Source organism: Lontra canadensis, unplaced genomic scaffold (assembly GCF_010015895.1).
Source record: "Lontra canadensis isolate GAN:19392208 unplaced genomic scaffold, GSC_riverotter_1.0 scaffold45, whole genome shotgun sequence".
Taxonomy (NCBI): Eukaryota; Metazoa; Chordata; class Mammalia; order Carnivora; family Mustelidae; genus Lontra; species Lontra canadensis.
Window position 1 is genome coordinate 11,866,507 of NW_022631039.1, and position 21,858 is coordinate 11,888,364.

The 21,858-nt window shown below is 48.5% G+C and overlaps 2 protein-coding genes across 4 annotated transcripts in view; both read left to right on the top strand.

Moving 5' to 3' along the window:
• RADIL (Rap associating with DIL domain) overlaps positions 1 to 21,858 on the top strand; it is a 66,859-nt gene that overhangs the window by 3,466 nt on the left and 41,535 nt on the right. For 2 of the 3 annotated variants that reach the window (XM_032872767.1, XM_032872766.1), the window contains exon 1: positions 479 to 1,054. The exons of the other annotated variant lie outside the window; for it this stretch is intronic. In XM_032872767.1, the coding sequence (XP_032728658.1) occupies positions 520 to 1,054 (535 nt within the window). In that variant the 5' untranslated portion in view covers positions 479 to 519. Of the gene's footprint in view, positions 1 to 478; positions 1,055 to 21,858 lie in introns of those variants that run through there. 3 annotated transcript variants of the gene reach the window in all.
• PAPOLB (poly(A) polymerase beta) lies at positions 11,795 to 13,790 on the top strand. The gene has a single exon (XM_032872770.1). It carries the CDS (start codon positions 11,834 to 11,836, stop codon positions 13,760 to 13,762), a length of 1,929 nt encoding a protein of 642 aa, XP_032728661.1. The 5' UTR covers positions 11,795 to 11,833; the 3' UTR covers positions 13,763 to 13,790.

Below are 21,858 nucleotides of genomic sequence, written 5' to 3' on the forward strand. Positions count from 1 at the left end.
TATGGTGTAGGAGAGGCTGAGCTTAAGGCAATGAACGTTGCTGCCCTCTGTGGGCTGCCTCCCATGGGATAGGGCCAGCCCTGTCACAATTCTGCTGGACAAGTCCGCTCATCCACGTGCCCACGGCCTGTTTCCTGGCTGCCTGCCACAGGGCGCACGTGCCTGGCTCTCCGCAGACATCAGAACCCCATTGCAGAGCGGGTCTTACCTCTTGGTGACCTCTTCATGCTTCCTGGTAATGGCTTTCCTTGAAGGGCACTTCAAGCTTTTCAAACCTGCTTTGTCCCCTGCAGTCCCTGCGACTTAGGTGCTCTGGTGGCCGGAGGGAGTGTGCCGCTGCTTGGGTTGGGACTCGGGACCCTGGATGGACCCTTATGTCCCCTAGACTCACCTGAGCCTCGTTTGCTCTTGCCACTCGATGGTCGATGCTAATCCACCTGACATTTTTCTCCCAGGACGCAGTATTTTCCATGCCATTGGCCAGAGCCGCCCGCCCTTGTCCATGACGACTGGCCCACCATGTTTTATGGGACCCACTTCATCATGTCTCCCCCCACCAAGAGCAAGCTGAAGCGGCAGAGCCAGCTGCTGTCCAGCATGCTGTCCAGGACGCTGAGCTACAAGTACCGGGACCTGGACACCACCTTCTCCAGCCTGGGTGCCAGCGACGACCCCGCAGAACTCTCCACCCAGCTCTCGGCCCCTGGGGTCCTGAAGGTGTTTGGGGACAGCGTCTGCACTGGAACGCACTACAAGAGCGTCCTGGCCACCGGCATGTCCAGCGCCCAGGAGCTGGTGAAGGAGGCGCTGGAGCGCTACGCCCTGAGCCCCGAGTGCGCCAGCCAGTACGTGCTGTGCGATGTGGTGGGCCAGGCCGGCGGCTCGGGGCAGCAGTGGCAGGCTGAGTGCTTTCGGGTCTTTGGAGATAACGAGAAGCCCCTCTTGATCCAGGAATTATGGAAACCCCGAGAAGGCTTGTCCCGGAGGTTTGAGCTAAGAAAGAGGTCCGATGTGGAGGAGCTGGCAGCCAAGGATGTGGACACCATGACCGCAGGTGAGGAGGGGGAGATGCCTCAGGGAAAGCGGGGGCTGGCCTGGGGAGAACAAAAAGCCAGAGGCTCAGGGCTCTGTTTGGGGGAAAACTCAGGAAGGTATGTTTGCTCTATCACGGCGTTTAAGGACTTCATAGATTTCCCGCTTTAATCCAAGCTGCCGTGGAGACTGCGGTCCATCTCTCCTGCAGGACTGGGGGCTGGTGCTTTAGTCTTGCGGTCAGATGCCTGGGTGCCGAGAGCCGGGTGCACCACGTGCTCTGGGTCCGTGCGGGTGGCGGGTGCGTTAGAGAAGTCTGGAATCTCAGAGACTGGCCGGTGAAAGGATAAGGGAGGAAGTGGGGTCTCCAGAGGGGATGGGGTGCATTAGGTAGGCCTGGGTCTGTGGGTACCTGGGTCAGTTGGAGGCCTCTGGGCTGCTGCTCTATGTCTGCTTCTTGTTCAGTTGGTGGGAAGTTGATTATCTTAATAAGTGAACACCATAAATAATAATTTTTTCAAACGTGGAAAGACTTCTAAATGTATTTTAAGTTGTATTTGTTTTTTTCTTAATTTCCTGGAGAAAATGGTGGCTCTATGTAAAGAAGGGACTTGTTCTGTGTGGCCCTGTGTTGTCGTTTGATTTCATGATGTCCTGGGGTTGAAAGGGCCTTGAGCCCTCCTGACCTGTTGTGTGTGTCCCCGAGGTGTTGCAAATGCTCATTCTCTCTAGCCCTGCTTCTGCTCTGGGGCCTGCTTTGTACTTTCAGTGTGTAGAGATGAGCAGGGGGTGGGGGGTCGGTAGGTCTCCCCGGGGCTGGGGTCACTCGGGCCTGATGGGAACCTTTGAGTCTCACAGTCCAGAGGGGGCCATGGTTGACATTCAGCAGCAGTGGCTCTCTGTGACCTTGGGCAAATTAGTTTGCCTCTTGTGGCCTTGGTTTCCCAATCTGGAGAAGGGGGCCATAACTTCAGCATCGTGGGCGTTAGTGATACAGTAAAGCGCTTAGCATGGCGCGTGGCAGACGTGCAGGGGGTCATAGTTGCGTATTATTAATGTTTCCTGTATGTGGCAAGCAGTCTGTTCCGTGTGCTCGTAGGCAGAAGTGAGCTGAGGACAGAGCTGGGGGTCCTTCTGATGGGGGGGAGTTACCCCTGACGGCTCTGGGAGTTGCTGGCACATGGTGAGAATCACAAGCAGGCCTGGGTGTAGTTTGTATCATTGTTTTCAAGCATCCCTGGACCAGCACCCCGAGTTCCCCAGCTCCCCCGCAGGCCCAAGCTTTTTTTTTTTTTTTAATTTATTTATTTGACAGAGATCACAAGTAGGCAGAGAGGCAGACAGAGAGAGAGGGGGAAGCAGGCTCCCTGCTGAGCAGAGAGCCTGATGTGGGGCTCGATCCCAGGACCCTGGGATCATGACCTAAGCCAAAGGCAGAGGCTTTAACCCACTGAGCCATCCAGGTGCCCCCAGGCTTTGGTTTTTTATCTGGTCGTGCCTTGCCTCCCACCAGGCCAGGCAGACCTGCTGAGGGCCTGCACTGGTGTTCAGCTCCTGGTCACTGTCTCACCTGGTGTTTTCTCTGCTGAGTGAAGGGCACAGGGATCACTCTGCCCTGGGTGCCTGGCCAGGGCCTTTGAAAGCTTGCTCTGTGTCGTACAGGTGATGGCTGTTGGGGCTCTGGGGCCAGATGCCGTCTGTAGGACACAGAACTCTGTCTCCTTCTTCACCAGCCCCTTGTAGATGGCCTGCCTTTTATGTGAGTTGAGGCAAGAGAAGGCCTGATTGCCCACAGCCTATTCAACCTGGTGTTGGTTTTGCAAAACCTTTCAAATAAAGAGTCTATTGACAGGGACCAGTCTCACTGACACACTTCTCTGGGCTGGAAGTGGGTTGTGTTACCTGCCTGAAGCAGGCCTCCTGGACCCTGGGAAGCCGGCCTTTGCTGCTGGCCTTCCCTTGGGGTGTGGTCTGGGCACTCTGGGACCCCTGACCATGCTGTACCCCCAGCCCGTGATGGGCAAGACGGTGCAGTGAGGCATGTGGAGGTCGCGGGTCGTCTGAGCCGTCCCCCAGGAGCCGCAGCGAACCTTCCGTGTGTGTTGACGATTCTGGGCCAAGTCTGATAATGAGAAGGAATCTCAAGCTTGTTGGTCCACCTGCTCGGGAAGACTTTGCCCGGTGTCTCCTGCCGAACCCCACCTCCCCCGGCCCCTGCTGTGCCTGCCTGTCCTCTAGAGTGGGGGCGCCTCGCTGGCCTGTGCGTGGCCGGGAGGCTGCGGGGGGTTGGGGGGATAGGGGGGACGTGTGCCCAGGGGCAAGCAACGCCTGCTGAGTGAGGTGGGGCGTTTGGTGTTCAGGACCCAGCTGAGTTCCCCTGCACTGCGGGGCTCCACGCTTCAGTGCTCTCCTCCTTCCCCCAAAAGCAGGCAAGCTTGTCCCTACTCTTCCTGTGAGCCAGCAGCAGTCCACCTCGTCTGTGAAGAGTGGTGGAGAAGGGAAGGGACCGTCTGCGTGTGCACATACGCACGTATGTGTATATGTGCGTCTGTGTGCACCAGTGTGTGCAGTGTGCATGTGACTTCATGTGGCCTGGGGGTCGGGGCTTGCTTAGCCAGTGCCCAGGGCATGCGTCCGAGTGGCTCTTTGGAGCTAAGAAGCAGCCGGGAATGGGCGCCGGGAAGGCCCTCTTCCTGCAGGCTCAGGGGGGTCCCCTCTGAATCCGGGCGTGAAAGGGTGTGCCGGGCGCTTCCTGGGGCTCCCCTTCACTGTTTGGACCACTGCTATGCACCCATAGTAATGCACTCAGGCACTCTGGGTTTTGTTTTCATAAACACTGTCTTTTCACAGCTGCCAGCTTCCCCCTGATTTCCAGAGTATCAAAATATTGTGCATCCGCTCCGGGAGAGAGGCGGCTGCGTAGGCGGGGCAGCAGGGCCTCTCCCACTCGCGTATTCCCAGGAGGCTGGTGTTTCGGATCAGGAGCACAGACAGGGCTCTGGGTTCTGTCACTGACACGGAGATAGTGATCACTTCTGCACACTTTGGGGAGGGGTGACAGCTGGGCCATGTGGTCTCTATCAGTGGCTCGGGAGGGGGAGAGTGAAGGTTCCTTTGTGTCTCTAGGACTGAAGGGTGTGCTTAGCCTGGATTTCTCAGCCTTGGCCTCACTGACGTTTTCCGCCCGCGGTTTGCTGTGAGGGCCGACCTGTACACTGGAGGGTAGTTCGTAGTTCCAGGCCTCTGCCCGCTAGGTGCCAGCAACACTCCTACTCCCTGTGGCAACCGAAAATGTCTCCTGGCATTGGCGGGTGTCCCTGGGGGCAAACTGGTCCTGGACTGGGAAGCATCAGTTTGGACCCAGCGGCCTGAGCTTAGTTTGTTGGCCACAACAAGTGCTTGACCACTGGGGCCAGTGGTCAATGTTTCTTGTATGTGGAAACGTGGCCATGTGCCTTCATGGTCCTCAGGCCACGCTTGCTCTCTGTGGCTCACGGAGGGACTTGGGTGCCTTGAAAGCCCAGTAACTTAAGGGTGACATGTGGCGCTTGTTTTCCTGCCCGTGGATGCCTTTCTGTGTGGCCTACGTGGCCCTCGGAGGCTCGGCATTGTTCCAATCCCTGCACATGGGGGCTCCTTCCCTGCTTCGGGTGTCCTCTGTGAAGGAGGAGAGCTTAGAGCGGGTCTAAAGCCTCTGACCCGAGGTGTGCAGGCCATGCCACTGCAGGGCCTCTCGGCCTCGGGGCTTGTGACCAACCACCGTACAAGGGTCTGTACAGTGTGGGGCATACAGTAGGGGCTCGTTAAGTGCCTGTTGAAGGAGTGCTGCCCGTAAGGGGAGCAAGCTCCTCCCTGAGTCCCACTTCCCACGTGTGTCTAAGACTCCAGAGTTGGAATCCATTTTCTTTGCTGGGGGTTGGGGATGGGGAGGAGAGAGGGTGGTGTGCCGAGGGGGTGGCGGTCCCTGGTGCAAGCTGTCGCTTGAGTGACGGGGACTGTGCCCCTTGGGCACCTGACGGTACAAGTTGCTCACCTCCCCTCTCCTTCAGGCCCAGTGTGAATGGCCGGTGGTGGCAGATACATTGACTCTGACTTCGGTGTGTGGTTCCTTAAACCTTTCCATCCACAGATGGGCAGATGGAGCCTGGACCCCCCACCCCCCTGCCAGTGACAGAAATGTTGGGGCTGTCCTCTGCTGTCTCCACTCATGGATTGTGCACCATGAATTCTGTCCTCACACGTCCCCCAACCTCCCTGTGCTTTTGACATTTTCCTTCTGCAATGAATCTGCTCTTTAATAACTTTTCTCAGGATAAAAGAGGCCATCTGGGTTTTCATCTCCTTTTATTTGGGGGTGACTGCCTTGTGAGTCTTGAGTGAGACTCCTTTGAGCATATTCTCAGGGATAGAATCATTGTGGGCAGAGTTTATTTTACACGGTTTGGTGAAAAGCAAGACAACTGCTAACTCTTCTTATCAGTCTAAAGTCATTGAGCTTAAAAGACATTTTTGAGAATTTTTAATTCAAAGAGAACATAAAGTCAAATGGTTACTTGCTTGTACCCCGTCTCATCTTTAATTCCTTGTGTAGATTTTTAAAAAGTCCAGAACCTTCAGTTTCACAAAGAAGTGCAGTGTTGGAGGCGGCTTAACAGTCCTGTTCCCCTGAGCTGGGTGGCACCCACCGGGGGGCCCGGCCAGCAGCACCCTCATGTCCCCGGGGACTTCTGGCCACATTATACAGGGAGCCTCCAAAGCTTACCTTCAAACCCACAATGGGAGGTCAGAACTGGTGTAAAATGTTGACAAGCTGTAAACTAGAGGGATTGGCGAAGCGGCCAGTGTGGACACTGCAGGGCAGGAATTTAGGCAGTGAAAGGAGAGTGTGTGTGCGGGCGTGCGGGCTCTCCTGCGGTGCTGGAGCCAGAGGGCTTAGGTGTCAGGGTGGGGGGATGAGCAGGAACACCAGACACCTGGCAGCCCTCAGATCCACAGTTCCTCATCTTTCTTCATGTTTGGCCCCCAACTGGGATGCTCACATAGTGAGAGGGGGTGATAATTGCTTGTCACTAGTAACTAGTGATTTTATAAATAGCATTTAACTCATATTTTCTAAAACCTCTTTATAGTTTTACCGAAATTGATTTTAAAATTCTGGAAGAAGTATGTTTAAAAAAAAAAATCCATTAGCCAGCATTTGTGCCTAGTATAACAAATCCACTGGTTCTTGATCCCTTCTGGGTTGTACCAAATTGCAGCAAAGCAGATCAACCTCTTTAAAGTTGTCTTGAAACGGGTAGACATAAAACCAAAATTTTGAATCTGGTTAAATGGAAAGAGAAACCTCATTTAGTCCAGCCAACCATGCAAAGCATATCCAAGAAGTATTAACATACTATAACAACTTTGTTTTATTAACATTTAAAGCAGGTTGGTATCTGTTGGTTCCCAAAAGCGTCTTATAATTTTGGGGAAAGATTGCGGGGGATATATTCAAATCATATAGCATAGTGTCTCTTACTGGTTTTAGATAATAATAAACAGAGAATGCTAGTCAACTCCTTTTTTTCCTTCTGATGGTTGTAGTGGCAGAAACATCTCCAGAGATCTTGAACACATGTTCGGATGCGTATGGAGTGAAAGCAGTAAGTGAGGCCCAAGTTCACCTTCTTTGCTGTGCTGTCCTTGCATAGACTGAGTCCATCTTTGTGAAAGGAGCCTGGTTCTCAGATGCCCAAGATAGGTTTGAACAAGATGAGCATGGGTAGGGTAGATTGACCTCCTCAGCTCTGAGACGTGTTTTAAAACCATGGTAATTAAGACATGTGGTTTAGGGGCAGGATGTCCAAGCAGATGGGAGGTACAGGACAGAGAAGGCAGAGGCAGACCTATGTTGATTGACCCAATGGGAATTTGGTGCAATGTAGATTGCCTCCTAGGTAGTGGGGAAAGGATTTTGTAATTGGTGTTTGGATAATTGGCCTCAGCTGAAAGAAGAAAAGACTTTGTGCTTAAAAGGCACAAACCGCAAGGGGAAAAGGTAGATGGATTTGACTATATCAAAGTTTAAACTTTTTTTTTTAAAGATTTTATTTATTTATGTGACAGACAGAGATCACAAGTAGGCAGAGAGGCAGGCAGAGAAAGAGAAAGCAGAGAGCCTGATGTGGGGTTTGATCCTGGGACCCTGAGACCGTGACCCGAGTTGAAGGCAGAGGCTTAACCCACTGAGCCACCCAGGTGTCCTATCAGAGTTTAAACTTTTAAGGACACTACCTGATAAGATTAATATCTTCCTGTGGTGCTGTAAATTTCAGTTTGTCGCTTTTGACGGAGGCATAGTTTTCCATCATTTACATGTATTTACATACACCACATTATCTATTCCCCAAATCACAGGCACTCAGGTTGCATCCAGCTTCATCCTACTACAAACAGTGGCACATCCACCCTCTTAAGGGTCCGTCCAGAGTTCTCGGATGGTATTCTCCAGAAACAGAACTTCTGGCTTATAGACACATCTACTTGGTTTCCTAGTAAGCACTGCTGGACCCCAGCTTCTCCAGAGAGGCTGCTGTGACCGTGGTGTACTTCCTTGTGTGGCCCTTCCCCATGCTCAGGCACTGAGTATGAACCCCTGACCCACGGACACCTCCCTCATCTAAAGGTGCTATAGTGTGGGATGCTGGAGTCATGAGGCCACAGGAACTCCCTGTAGCCAACTGGGATGAGTAGCTGCGAACTGAGCCCCAAAATGAATTAGGTTGCAACATGTAGATCGGAAACTGACCTCTACCTAATCAAAATCCAAGAAATGAGTCTTCTGGATGTTGATTACCAGTGACTCAAAGGAGAAAGAATTTTCTTTTTCGTGCTCATTCATTAGTCAGCGAATATTTGCTGAGTGCTACTTCCATTGGTGCCTGACCGGGTATATATATAGATAGCAGGGAAAAAACAAATAGATCATGTTCTCATGGAGCGGAGAGTCTAGTGGGAAGCAAAGGCAAAGAAACAATCACATGGAAAACATAATTACAAACTGTGGTCAGTGCTGTGGAAGAAAAGCACATGTGCTAGTCGAACGTGAAGGTTAGGAAAATTCTCTCTGAGGAGGTAAATTTTAAGCCAGTCTCAAGAATGACAACATGTTAACCAGGTGAAGAGTAGTGGACACCTGTGGAGCCAGAAGAGCTTTCTGGGTGGGGGGAAGAGCATTGTGTGCAGACTCAGGGATGAGAGACAGTGAAGCAAAGGCAAGGCACTGCCTTTAGTGCCTTCAGCACTGGAAGAAGGCCATGTGGCTGGAGCATGGGGGGAAGCTGTGGACATTGAGGCTGGAGAGATGGTCAGGGGAAGACCAACCTGAGTTGTTGGGTATCTTAGATTTTAGACTAAGTATAATGGGAGGCCACTGAAGGGGTTAAAACACCACTCTGGCTCCTAGTAGAAAATACTTGGAAAAGTCAGTAGGCAGTTAATTAGGTTATTATAGGAGTCTAGATGAGAGTTGATGGTGACCTCAAGTAGAGTTGTGAGAGAACAGGTAGAAGTGTATGAACCCCAAATATATTCTGGAGGCAGAATCAACAATATTTGTAAATGAACTGGATGGTGAGTTTGAGAAAGAGGGAGGTGTTGAGAACGACTCCCCAGTTGCTGGCATGCGCATTTGTGGGGGGTGGTGGAGATGCCATTTACTAAACTGGTGACTGAGAGAGAAATTATGGAGGAAGGAGTAAGAGCTCTCTTTGGACTAGGTTAAGTTTCAGATGTTCAATGGAGGTGGTAGACAGGAAGTCAGAATACAGATCTGGAGCTCAGAAGACAGTCTGTCATGCGGCATCTGGATGGCTCAGTCGGTTAGGTGTACGTCTTTTGGTTTCAGCTCAGGTCATGATCTCAGGGTTGTGAGATTGAGCCCTGTATGGGGCTCTCTGTGTGCTCAGGTGGAGTCTGTTTGGGATTCTCTCCCTTTCACTCTGCCCCTCTCCCCTGTCCTCTCTCGTGCGTGTGCGTGCTTTCTCTCATATACATACATACATACGTATGTATGTGTGTGTATATATAATCTTTAAAAAGGGTCTGTTACAGAGGCTTAAATTAAGCTGTAAATAGGTGATATTTAAAGCTGTGAAAATAGGGGCTCCTGGGTGGCTCAGTGGGTTAAAGCCTCTGCCTTCAGCTCAGGTCATGGTCTCAGGTTCCTGGGATCGAGCCCTGCATCTGGCTCTCTGCTCAGCAGGGAGCCTGCTTCTCCCTCTCTCTCTGCCTGCTGCTCTGCCTACTTGTAATCTCTCTCTCTCTGTCAAATAAATAAGTAAAATCTTAAAAAAAAAGCTGTGAAAATAGAGATCGAGGTAGTGAATGTACATACAATAAGGAGAAATGAGAGCTTAATATCGAAATGAGAGAAACACCAACTTTAGAGGCTAGGTAATGGAGGGGCAATCAGCAAATTAGGCTGAGGGGAGGCTCAGGATATACATGACAGCACAAAGAGCGTGGTGCCATGGAGGCCAAGGAGAGGCTACTATAGGTCAAAAAAGATGCAGATGGTTGGACCCATTGGATTAAGCAACGTGGAAGTCACCAAAGACCTTACTGATAGCTGTGTTGCTGGAATGTTGAGCATGCAAACTATATTGAAATGGGTGGAAAAATAGGTACTTCTGTTTCTTGCAATATGTTGGGATTACTTACCCTAGAAAATCTTTCTATATAAAGTACCTGGAAGTATTGGTTGAAATATAAAAGAATCTCCTTTAAGATGCATAGCTGAGTACCCAAGAAAATAAAGTAAATCGGCAGGGGTGAAAAGAAACCAAAAAGAGGTACTTTGAAACCTCAGAATCTTAGCTGGCTCTCTATGTTATGATTGTTCTGGAGGCATTTGCCAGTCTTTGCAATCAAGAAACTTTAACAGCTGCCCTAGAAAGAGACCTAGAGGGGTGCCTGGGTGGCTCAGTGGGTTAAAGCCTCTGCCTTTGGCTCAGGTTGTGATCCCAGGGTCCTGGGATTGAGCCCCGCATTGGGCTCTCTGCTCAGCAGGGAGCCTGCTTCCTCCTCTCTCTCTCTCTCTCTCTCTCTCTCTCTCTGCCTGCCTCTCTGCCTACTTGTGATCTCTATCTGTTAAATAAAATAAATAAAATCTTAAAAAAAAAAAAAGAGACCTAGAGCTTCAGGACCTAAAGAGGCAGGGAGTGGGAACTGAAACCCCTGGATATGGTTGCAACTCTTGAAGGGCGACACAATGAGTGAGAAGATGGGAGAGGAAGAATCTGATAGCTGGTGAAAGGAGTGACAGAGAGTTCTCCTTCTGGATCTGGGCTCTGGGTGGGGAAAACTCTTCCCTAGAATCAAAAACCACTCTTCCTTTAACGCATGTTTGGGATTCAGAATCACACTACTCAGGTGATCTGGCTAGTCCTTGGAAAAGGAATTCAATTACAGCATACAATTTGATAGCATACAAGGACATCTGATAGGGACGAAACAATTCCTCTTTGGAAGGACATCCACACAGGCATCCCTAGACTCACCAGAGATGAGATCACGATCCAAAAATTATAAGACCCCTGAAGCAATGCCTGAGTCCATAGAAAATAAGCTAGACTCAGATTCTCAAGAGTATTAAGAATTAATACTTAAGAGTATTAAGAATTGGGACCATTAGTAATAGTTATAACTAGTTATAGAATAATAAGTAAGTTTGAAATGTTTACTGAATAAAAGGTAGAAAGGAAACAGGAAGTAATAGAATGTCTTCCAAAGAGAGAAGATGTGGAAAAGAACAAGATAATGCTTCCAGTAATTAAAAATCTAAGTACTTAAATAGATGCTTCCATGATGGCTTAAACAGCAGACTAACTACAACAACTGGAGAATTGATCACCACCTAGGAGGAAACAGGAGGTAAGAGACATGGAGAACCCAATGAGAAAGTTTATCGCATGTCCACATGAAGAGAATCAAGAGAACAGTGTGGGGAGCATATTCTAAGGACATGCCTGAGTTTCTTCCTGAGCTCATGGAATGAAAAGCACGAATCTTATGATTCAGAAATCACGTGTGCCCCTTGACACCTAGTGGTGGTCACACCGCAGGTCACTGAGGGCACAGAGGATTTTTGCAGCTGCCAGAGGAAAGGACAGGGGAGCAGGTCAGCCAGACTGCGCAGTTCTCAACAGAGACCGTAGAAACCAGAGGCGGCAGCTGGGAAGAACAGAACTGTCAGCCCGGATTTGCAGACCCAGCTACACCACCGGCCAGGCACCTGGCGGTGGAGGATGCAACGCAGGTGCTTTGCACCGCAGACCCTCACTGTGAGGGGCTTCTGAAGGATGCACCTGAGGTCAAAGGCCACCCGAAGCTGCCCCTGGAGAGGAAGACGATCTGAGGTGTATGGGAAAACGGTGATCAAGGGACTGGACGGTAGGGGTGTGTAACCAGTATGGATGAAGCCAAGAGCGAGGCGTACCCCTGACCACCTACACCTGTCGGGAGTTTTACGGCGGAACCTCGGAAACTACAACTCCCGTGAGGCTCCTCACGGCACGCATGCGCCGTGGCATACGTGGTGTGCGTGGCCGTTCTAGAACGCCGCTCTGAGGGCCCGGGCGCCATGTTGGGGCCGAGGGGACTGCAGGGAGGCGCTTGAAGCGGCGGGAGTGGTGCGGGAGCGGGTTGGACCTGGGTTGGTAGGAGCCCCGCCCCTCCCGCCTCAGCGGATCATGACCCGGGCAGCGGCCGTGGAGGTCGCTGTGGCGGGGGACGTGGCGTGGCAGGGCCGGCGCTAGAGATGATGCCGTTTCCGGTGACAACCCCGGGATCACAACAGACACCGCCGCCGCCCAAGCGCTATGGCATCTCCTCCCCCATCAGCTTAGCAGCCCCCAAGGAGACTGACTGCGTACTTACCCAGAAGTTAATTGAAACCCTGAAGCCCTTTGGGGTTTTTGAAGAGGAAGAGGAACTGCAGCGCAGGATTTTAATTTTGGAAAAATTAAATAATCTGGTAAAGGAATGGATACGAGAAATCAGTGAAAGCAAGAGCCTTCCACAAGCTGTAATTGAAAATGTTGGAGGGAAAATCTTTACGTTTGGCTCTTACAGATTAGGAGTACACACGAAAGGCGCTGACATTGATGCGCTGTGCGTTGCGCCAAGACATGTTGATCGAAGTGACTTTTTCACCTCATTCTATGACAAATTGAAACTACACGAAGAAGTAAAAGATTTAAGGGCTGTTGAGGAGGCCTTTGTACCAGTTATTAAACTGTGTTTTGATGGTATAGAGATTGATATTTTGTTTGCAAGGCTGGCACTGCAGACTATTCCAGAAGATTTGGACCTAAGAGATGACAGTCTGCTTAAAAACTTAGATATTAGATGCATAAGAAGTCTTAACGGTTGCCGAGTGACAGATGAAATTTTACATCTAGTTCCAAACATTGACAACTTCAGGTTAACTCTCAGAGCCATCAAACTGTGGGCCAAATGCCACAAGATCTATTCCAATATATTAGGATTCCTGGGAGGTGTTTCTTGGGCCATGCTGGTAGCGAGAACTTGCCAGCTCTACCCAAATGCAATAGCATCAACTCTTGTTCGTAAGTTTTTCTTGGTATTTTCTGAATGGGAATGGCCAAATCCAGTGCTACTGAAAGAGCCTGAAGAGCGGAATCTTAATTTGCCTGTATGGGACCCAAGAGTAAATCCCAGTGATAGGTACCATCTTATGCCCATAATCACACCAGCGTACCCACAGCAGAACTCCACATACAATGTGTCTGTTTCAACGAGGATGGTCATGATTGAGGAGTTTAAACAAGGGCTTGCTATCACACATGAAATTTTGCTGAGTAAGGCAGAGTGGTCCAAGCTTTTTGAAGCTCCAAGCTTCTTTCAAAAGTACAAGCATTATATTGTACTCCTAGCAAGTGCACCAACAGAAAAACAACATCTAGAATGGGTGGGCTTGGTGGAGTCAAAAATCCGTATCCTGGTTGGAAGCTTGGAGAAGAATGAATTTATTACTCTGGCGCATGTGAATCCTCAGTCGTTTCCGGCACCTAAAGAAAATCCTGACAAGGAACAATTTCGTACAATGTGGGTGATTGGGTTAGTGTTAAAAAGGCCAGAAAACTCTGACGTTCTCAGTATTGATCTCACCTATGATATCCAGTCTTTCACAGATACAGTTTATAGGCAAGCAATAAATAGCAAGATGTTTGAGATGGATATGAAAATTGCTGCAATGCATTTAAGAAGAAAGGAACTTCATCAACTACTGCCTAATCATGTGCTTCAGAAACGGAAAACCCATTCAACAGAAGGTGTCACTTTAACAGCTTTGAGTGACAGCAGCCTTGACTTGTCTACAGACAGCGAAGACAGCATGTCTGTGCCTTTACCTGCTGGCACTATGAAGACTGGCCCAGTGACTGGCAGCTCTCAGGGCAGAAACAGTCCTGCTCCTGCTGTAATGGCAGCATCTGTGACCGCCGTACAAGTTACTGAAGTTTCCTTGCAACAAGGGACTCCCAGCGAAAGCTTAGGGGGTGTGTCAAGCGAAAGCATTCCTCAGATTGCCTCACAGCCAGCCCTCCTTCCACCACCAAAGACCACAGTTGCCAGAGTTGTTTCTTCAACATGTCTGGTAAACCATCCACCCAGGCCTTCAGGGAGCACTGCGACAAACATAGCTAATCCTATTGTGGGCATCTAGTCGGCATTCTTACCTCATAAAGGACCAAGGAAACTAAAAGAAGAGGAACAGTCTCATAAAGAGACAAGTACAGCTCCATTAGAAACTACTCCGACAGTGGCTGGCCTTGTGGCAAACATCCAGTACAGAACTTTCTAATATCCCAGCTCTCCCTGCAAATCCTATTACTAAGAATTCGGGAAGACAGATTGAACTGATACAAACAACCTCGAAGGTCCATAAACTATATCTGCCAACTCAACCTGTTGTTTTCAAATGCTAAAGGAGGAGAATGAAGGGTACCAAACTAGATTTGACTCAAGCTAGATTTAGCCTTACTTGGTAACTTCCCTTACTTGGCTAATCTTGATCAGAGGTCCAGGTTAGTATATGATGCTAGAAGTACTACTACAAATGCGTCAGCAGCGGTTACAGTAACTGTTTTAAAGGACGACTGCCCATAAAGAGAAAAACAAGAGAAAAAGCCCTCCAGATATATTTGTACCCATGCCTGACATCTGGACTGGATTTATGTTTGATGCATTGTTGGGGAAAATTTGCAATACAAACTGGTTTTGGAATTCCTTACACTGATGATGCACTTTATGTATATTTTTATTAGAAAGTAGAAGTAATTTTAAGGTTTTCAGCTTGATGAGTTTTAGTTTTTTTCCTAAAGAGTTTTCTTCATTATTAACTGTCAAACTGGATGCCCTTGTGCAGTATGTACTAAACTCCAGAAAAAGCACAAACATCCATTTAGCTTGGTCCCCATGACGTAGCTTTAACCCTTTAAAATGAAATGTCAGTTCATTGGGTATATATCTGACACTGAAACAGTGATCAGTAAGTCTTTGGTTTTGCCGGGACGCCATCAAGAAATAATATGTTGGTTTTATCTGTGGAATTGCTTTAGAGTGCATACAATCAGCAGTCACACAGCAAATACTGTCTCAGAGCTAACAGAGCTCCATATTCTTGTGTCCTTAAGCATTTGTCCTAAACAAAAAAACTTTTACTTCCCCTCCCTTCTCTTTGCTTGTATGTACGAGGTATGCTTGTATGAAAGAGTCCTAAAAAACCCCCCAGAATGCTAATGTATTCTTAACCATGATGTGAAACCCACAATCCTGTGGCCACATGGTTCAAAACACTGGATTTTGATTCCATGGCTAATATTTCATGAAAGCTTTACTGAAAGTAATGAATTGGGAAACCGTTATTGGTCTTGGATGGCTGTTTGACCTATACAGAGGAGAAATTTTGTATGCCCCACAGAGTATCTGCTCACAGTAAAGCTAATTTCCAGTTTAAACCTGTAGCAAAAAGGCCTCTTCTCCAAAATATTTAAACCAATTTTTATTTTTAAAGGAATCGCTAAAATTTATCAGCAAATTTTATATGCGGAAACATACAAAATAGTTCCTAGCAAGCACTTGCTATCTAGTAGCTTCTGGTTTTTGTTTTATTCTACAAGAGATTAGGAATGTCTTCCTTTAAAAAAAAAAAAAAGACTACTCATAACTAAGTGGCAGGACGTCCATGTTTAGGACACGTGAATGGCAGCAGATGTAGATGAATTGAAGTTCTGTCTTAATTTGGACACAGTGAGCCTGACAGTTTTTCTGGTTAGCCTGGTCCTAATTCCTGCCCTTCTACCACACGTGCATTTTTCATGTGAAACCGTAATTTATTTCTTAAGCCCTTTCTCTATCTTTCTAGATTAACTTTCCAAAGTTGGAGTATAGTCTTCTTCCTTTTAGGCTCTGCAGTAATTGAGGCTTTGTTTTCACCCCTACTTTGTGATGTCAAGTACATAGTGTTCCTGTTGCCCACATCTTTGCCCCATGCAGTCACCTTGCCCTTCCGCCACAGTAAGTCAGGTGAAGTGTGCACGAGACCTGTGGGGTCTGGCTGGAATTGCCAGGCACAAATGTAGTCTTGTCATTTTGTTTACACGTTGGTGGAAAAAGTAGTTTATTAAGTGTTTTATGTAACTCTACTTGTTTAACCACATTGGAAACTTGGAGCTTTCTAGTTTTCATTAACTGAATATCAGATGAGTTTTTCACATGATGTACATACATAGTGTCTCATGACTGGAGTTGGCTTTGTTTTATAAAACCTGTACCCCTTGTATTTTTCAAGCGCTATTTTGCAAACAGATGATGTATTTCTCCATTGAAAACACAATAAAAATAAAGAAGCAAGCAAAGGGGTTTAAATCTGACAAAAAGAGTTCAGATGCTTGGGATGCCTGGGGGGCTCAGTTGGTTAAGTGTCTGCCTTAGTTAGGCTCAGGTCATGATGATCCTGGAGTCCCTGGATCAAACACCATGTCAGGCTCTGTGCTCAACAGGGAGTCGGCTTCTCCCTCTCCCTCTGCCCTTCCCTCTGCTGCATTTCTCTCTCTCTCAAAAAAAAAAAAAAAAAAAAAAGTTCAGTTGCTCTTACATTGTTGCAGAGGAGGGTAAAGACACTGATGAAATTTTTGACTTTATTAAGTGTAGAATTCATGTTATAATGCTAGGGGAACATGTGAAAGCATTGAAACTTCATAAGGTAAAAAAAATGGAGCAAAAATTTTAATCAAAAGAAGGCAAGGGATGCCTGGGTGGCTCAGTTGGTTAAGCCTCTGCCTTCGGTTCAGGTCATGATCCTAGGGTCATGGGATCGAGTCCTGCATCGGGCTCCTTGCTCAGTGGGGATCCTGCTCTCTCTCTGCCTCTGCCTGCTTGTGCGTGCTTGCTCGCTCGCTCTCTCTCTGACAAATAAATAAATAATTTTTTCTTAAAAAGGCAAGAAAAATGGGGGGGCAGAGCATAGGAAAAAATAGGTAAAAAGAAAATATAGTCTAAGAGGGTGGAAATGAAACCGAGTGTAGGTCACTATACATAACAAATGGACCAGACTCTCTAAGAAGAGCACTTTGGATTCTATGGAATAACTGAGTGCAGCTGTATGCTACTTACGAGAGACACATCCAAAAGTTAAGATATAAAAGAATGGAAATAATACATGCTAAGGAAGAGAAACTGGTAGAGTGACAATGTCACCCAGGCAGATTTCAGAGCAGATAACAACTAGGGACAAAAAGTGACCACTGCTCTAGTGGTAGAATAAATGATATACCATGAACATGGAACAATTTGAAACTTATTTGTGCCCAATAAATGAGCCTCAACATAAAGTAACATAACAAGTGAGGATTAGCAGAAATTGCCAAAGTATCATTGTCATAAAAGATTTTAGAACAGCTCTTCCATTAATTGATACCAAGCAGACAAAAAAAAAAAAAAAAAAGGACAGGGGTAACAGTTTTGAACATGAGAGGTTGGCAAGCTCCTATAAAGGGCTTGATAGTAAATATTTTCAGCTTTGTGACGCCATATGGTCTCCATCTCAACTACTTAACCCTGGCTTTGTGGAGTGCAAGCGGCCACAATATGTACACAGATGGCCGGGGCTGGATTTGTTACCCATTCCCCACCGGCTGGCATTGGTCATCCCTGATCTATTGGACATCTATTAGAGTACCTTCCAGCCAACTATTGGAAAGTGTGTATCATTCTCAAGCCCTGGACGTGTGCAAAAATTAGCCTCCTGCTTGATCAGAAAATAAGACTCCACATATTACAGAATGTCAGATTCATAGAGCATAGTCTCTGATTACAAAACAGATTTTATTCAATGACAAATAGCATAGAGAAGAGTTTCCTAAAAAAGATGCCAAAAAATGACTGAAACTATTAAAGATTGATGCACAGAATCTCTTAATTGTAATAAATAATGAAGAGTGAAAAATGAAAAACAAGCCTGCGCAGGGAGATGGTAGAACATAAAGCTGCGAAATGATTACTGTATCTGGACTGTATCAAGGGTGCCAGAAACAGTCTGTTCAAGATGAAACTCCCCAGTAAAACATGGGCAAGAGAAGTACATAGGCTTCTCAGAAGAGGAGCTAGGAATGCAGTCAGCACAGAAAGATGCCCCATCTCCGTAGCGGTGAGGAAACCTGAATTAAGACCATAGCAATTGGTCCTACAGAACGTCAGTCTGACAACATGCGGGCTTGTGGATGAGGGGGAGCCGAGGGAGCTCTAACACGGGACTGTGAAAGTGGGAAGTGCTCTCTGCCCCTTGGGAGACAGTTTCAAGTTAACCAGCCCCGATGGCCTGCTCGTGCATGTCTCTACCACCAGGCTGTGGGGCATTGCTGTGGTTCCTTTTACTGGTCCCCGAACCTTAAAGGTGCCTTTCTGCGGGCCCCCTCTGCAGCTGCCTCCAGAGCACTACACGGCTCCAGTTTTCCTCCAGTGTGCATGTAAATGGCATTTTCTACATATGCCCTGGTGTCAGAAGAGTCAGAAGCACTCTCCTAGAGACTCTGTTCCATGGATCACCAGGAGACACATACAGGAGTGTTCGGAGAAGCATTTTGTAATAGCTTAAAGCTTGAAATAACCCACAAACCCATAAATGGGGGAATGGATAGATGGTGGTGTCTTCATGCAATGAACAGCGTAGAGCTGTGAGGTCAAATGAGCCATAGGTCCATGCATCGGCGCAGAGCTAGCTCATAACCTGGAGTAAAAAAGACAATTGCAGAAAAATAGTGGGATACAAAGTAGAGCAGTATAACTTAGGGATACAAAACCGTATGATCCAACTGTAAATAAAGAATAAGGGAACGTTAGTCATAGAATCCGGAGTAGTGCTTCCCTTTGGTGAGATGAGAGGTGGGGAGAGGACAGGGAGGTGTAGTTTTAAGAACACAGTGAGCCTAGAAATGTTCTGCCTTTTTCAGGTTAGGTGGTGGATGAAGCAGTGTTCGTTTTATTGTTGGTCTAAGTTATAAATGCTCTCAGACGTGTGATTATTCTGTGGTCAAAAACCCAATACCACAGTGGTATCTTAGAAGTGTTAGGAGCTGCATTAGGTAACGAGCTGAGCCCGAGACAGGTTTCTTTTCTTTCTACCAGCAGCGGTAGTTGGGGTCATCACAGCTGCCTCTTTATGTTCAGCCCCACCATTCTAGATCATGCCTGCAGTCCAGAAGGTCCCCTCCAGCGCAGGATGATCACAGGGCCACTGCCATCACATCAGCATTTGAAGCAGGAAGAGGAGGCCGGGCAAAGGTGTCTTTGCCAACTGTATCCTCCTTCCGTGGAACTCTCCTAGAAGTCCCAGTGGGAACATGCCGTCCTCGCTCACTGACCAGACCTTTGTCGCAAGGCCCTGCCGATCTGCAGGAAAGATTGGGAAAGGTAGTTTTTGTGAGCTGGGTGTGTTACCTCGTCGTTGCTCACCGTGCTGCTGTTAGGGAGGAGGATAGAATGGGTCCTGTCCAGCAGTGACGGCCATCTCCCACACGGCACTCAGATATGTAGATGTTCAAACACTTCCAAGTAACTCAGGGATCAAGAAAGACTTCTTGTGTGGATCAGAACTTGCGGGAGGCAGCTGATGTGGGATTTGGAAGGAGGGGATAGCTTTTTTTTTTCTTTCCTTTTTTTTTTTTAATTTATTTATTTAACAGACAGAGATCACAAGTAGGCAGAGAGGCAGGCAGAGAGAGAGGAAGGGAAGCAGGCTCCCTGCTGAGCAGAGACCCCGATGTGGGGCTCGATCTCAGGACCCTGGGATCATGACCTGAGCTGAAGGCAGAGGCTTCAACCCACTGAGCCACCCAGGCGTCCCTTTCTTTCCTTTTTTAAGATTTTATTTTATTAAGATTTTATTTATTTACTTGACAGAGATCACAAGTAGGCAGAGAGGCTGGCAGAGAGAGGGGGGAAAGCAGTCTCCCTTCTGAGCAGAGAGCCCAATGCGGGGCTCGATCCCAGGACCGTGGGACCATGACCTGAGCCGAAGGCAGAGGCTTTAACCCACTGAGCCACCCGGGTGCCCCCAAGATTTTATTTATTTTAGAGTCCTAGCACAAGTTGGGGGAGGGGCAGGGAGTCTCTCAAGCAGACTCCGTGCTGAGCGTGGAGCACGACATGGGGCTCAGTCTCATGACCCTGAGATCATGACCTGAGCCGAAACCAAGAGTCAGATGCTCAACTGACCAAAAAGAACATGTCATGATCACCTGAGCCACGCAGGTGCCCCCAAGGAGGGCCATTGCTTTACACGCTTACACTGAATGAAGCCTGGACACTGGTGAGCTCCCGCCTGCTGCATTAGGTACAAATACATGTCTAATAACCTCCGTGAGAGAAGGAAGTAAACAGTACAGAGCAGAAAGCAAACAGAAAACGTGCAGGGGAGAGGATCAATAAAATGAAAAGTAGGTTCTTTGGAAAGACTGGTAGTGCAAGCTGGAAGTAGTGCCTGAGCAAAGACTAAACTCCTGGACAGTCTCCCTGGCGGAGAGAGAGAGGGAGAGAGTGTGAGCCGTTCGGACGCACGCCCAGACCCAGCCTGCAGAGCAGACCCCAGACCCCACGTCTGATCAGGCCAGTTCTTCCTCACGCTGAGGACAAGATTATTCCAATACTGCTCCCCTGACGGCTCCAGAGGACAGAAGGAGAAGCAGCAGTTTATGAAGCCGGAGCCAGAGAATTTAAGGGCGGGAAAGCGGGGAGGGTCTCTCCGGTGGGCCCTCCAGCATGGTGAGCCCAGGGCTTTGGTTTCTCACCGCACCCCTGCTCTTGCTCCCTGGAGCCAGCGGACGCTTTCAGGACCAGAGTAGCTTCAGAAACTCCCACCTCTGGGTTCTTTTTGGTCAGAGGTTGGCCAAACAGTTTCTTTCTCAGTTGTGTGTGCCCTGCGCGGCCAGAGTCTGTGGTCTTCAGTGGCAATGCTGTCCTTGCCCACAGTCAGCTGACGGGTCCCGATTAGATTATTGTATTTTAGGGAACAAACACCTCTCTCGGGGCGCCTGGGTGGCTCAGTGGGTTAAAGCCTCTGCCTTCCGCTCCAGTCATGATCCCAGCTTACTGGGATCAAGGCCCACATCGGGCTCTGTGCTCGGTGGGGAGCCTGCTTCTCCTCCCCCCACCCGCTTCTCTGCCTACATGTGATCTCTATCTGTCAAGTAAATAAATAAAATCTTAAAAAAAAAAAAAACACCTCTCTTGGGGCACCTGGGTGGCTCAGTGGGTTAAGCCTCTGCCTTCAGCTCAGGTCATGGTCCCAGGGTCCTGGGATCAAGCCCCGCATCGGGCTCCCTGCTTAGTGGGGAGCCTGCTTTCCCCCTCTTTCTGCCTGCCTCTCTGCCTAGTTGTGATCTCTCTCTGTTAAATAAATAAATAAAATATTTAAAAAAAAAAACACACCTCTCTTAATGCTAACAAATTCACTCATGTTTAATTTTACATAAATCTGCTCACATGATCGAAACTTTTTTGTGCCATGGAATTCTGCTGTCTCACATCAGTGCCTCCACTGTTGTGATGCTTCCTGATTCCCTGGTAATAATGTGGTATGGGCCTGTGTTCATTTTTTCTTGCCATAGGATAGAGTTCTGTAAGCACGGCACCCAGTCCTCACCTCCCGGGTTGGAAGTCTATTGTGGTGTGGCTGGGAGCTCCAGGCACCACAAGGTCAAATCCAAGATGTCACCCAGGTTAAGCTCGTGTCAGGAGGCTCAGCCTTACTGTTGGCAGAATTTGTTTCCTCGCGGTCAGAGGACTGAGGTTCCCACTTCCCTGCTGGCCCCCATCTCCTTTCCACATGGCCCCCTACCCCTGCAGGTCAGCAGTGTTGGACCAGCCCTCCCTTGTTCTTCGAATCTTTGCCTTCCTCTTGGCTTTTAAAGGCTCATGGGCTGGGGTTAGGCACCCCCCGCCCCCGGATAATCTCCCTTTAGATGAACCCAGAGTGAACTGATCAGTTACATCTGCAAAAACCTCTTTTGCCCTAAAGCAGAGCATCACTCGGGGCGTGACGGCTTCCACGTGTACGGGTCCCTCCGCGTTCAGGGGAGGTGACGCTACAAGGGCAAGGGTCATGGGGGGTCATCTTCGGTCTGGCTACCCGAGATCCACTTCTATAACTGTAGCAATGGCAGAACGTTCCAGCCCTCCAGGCCCCACAGCCTCATGCCGTCATGTGTCCGTTCACGTGCAAATGCTTGTCGGGTACATCCTGGGAGTCGGGCGTGGAGCAGG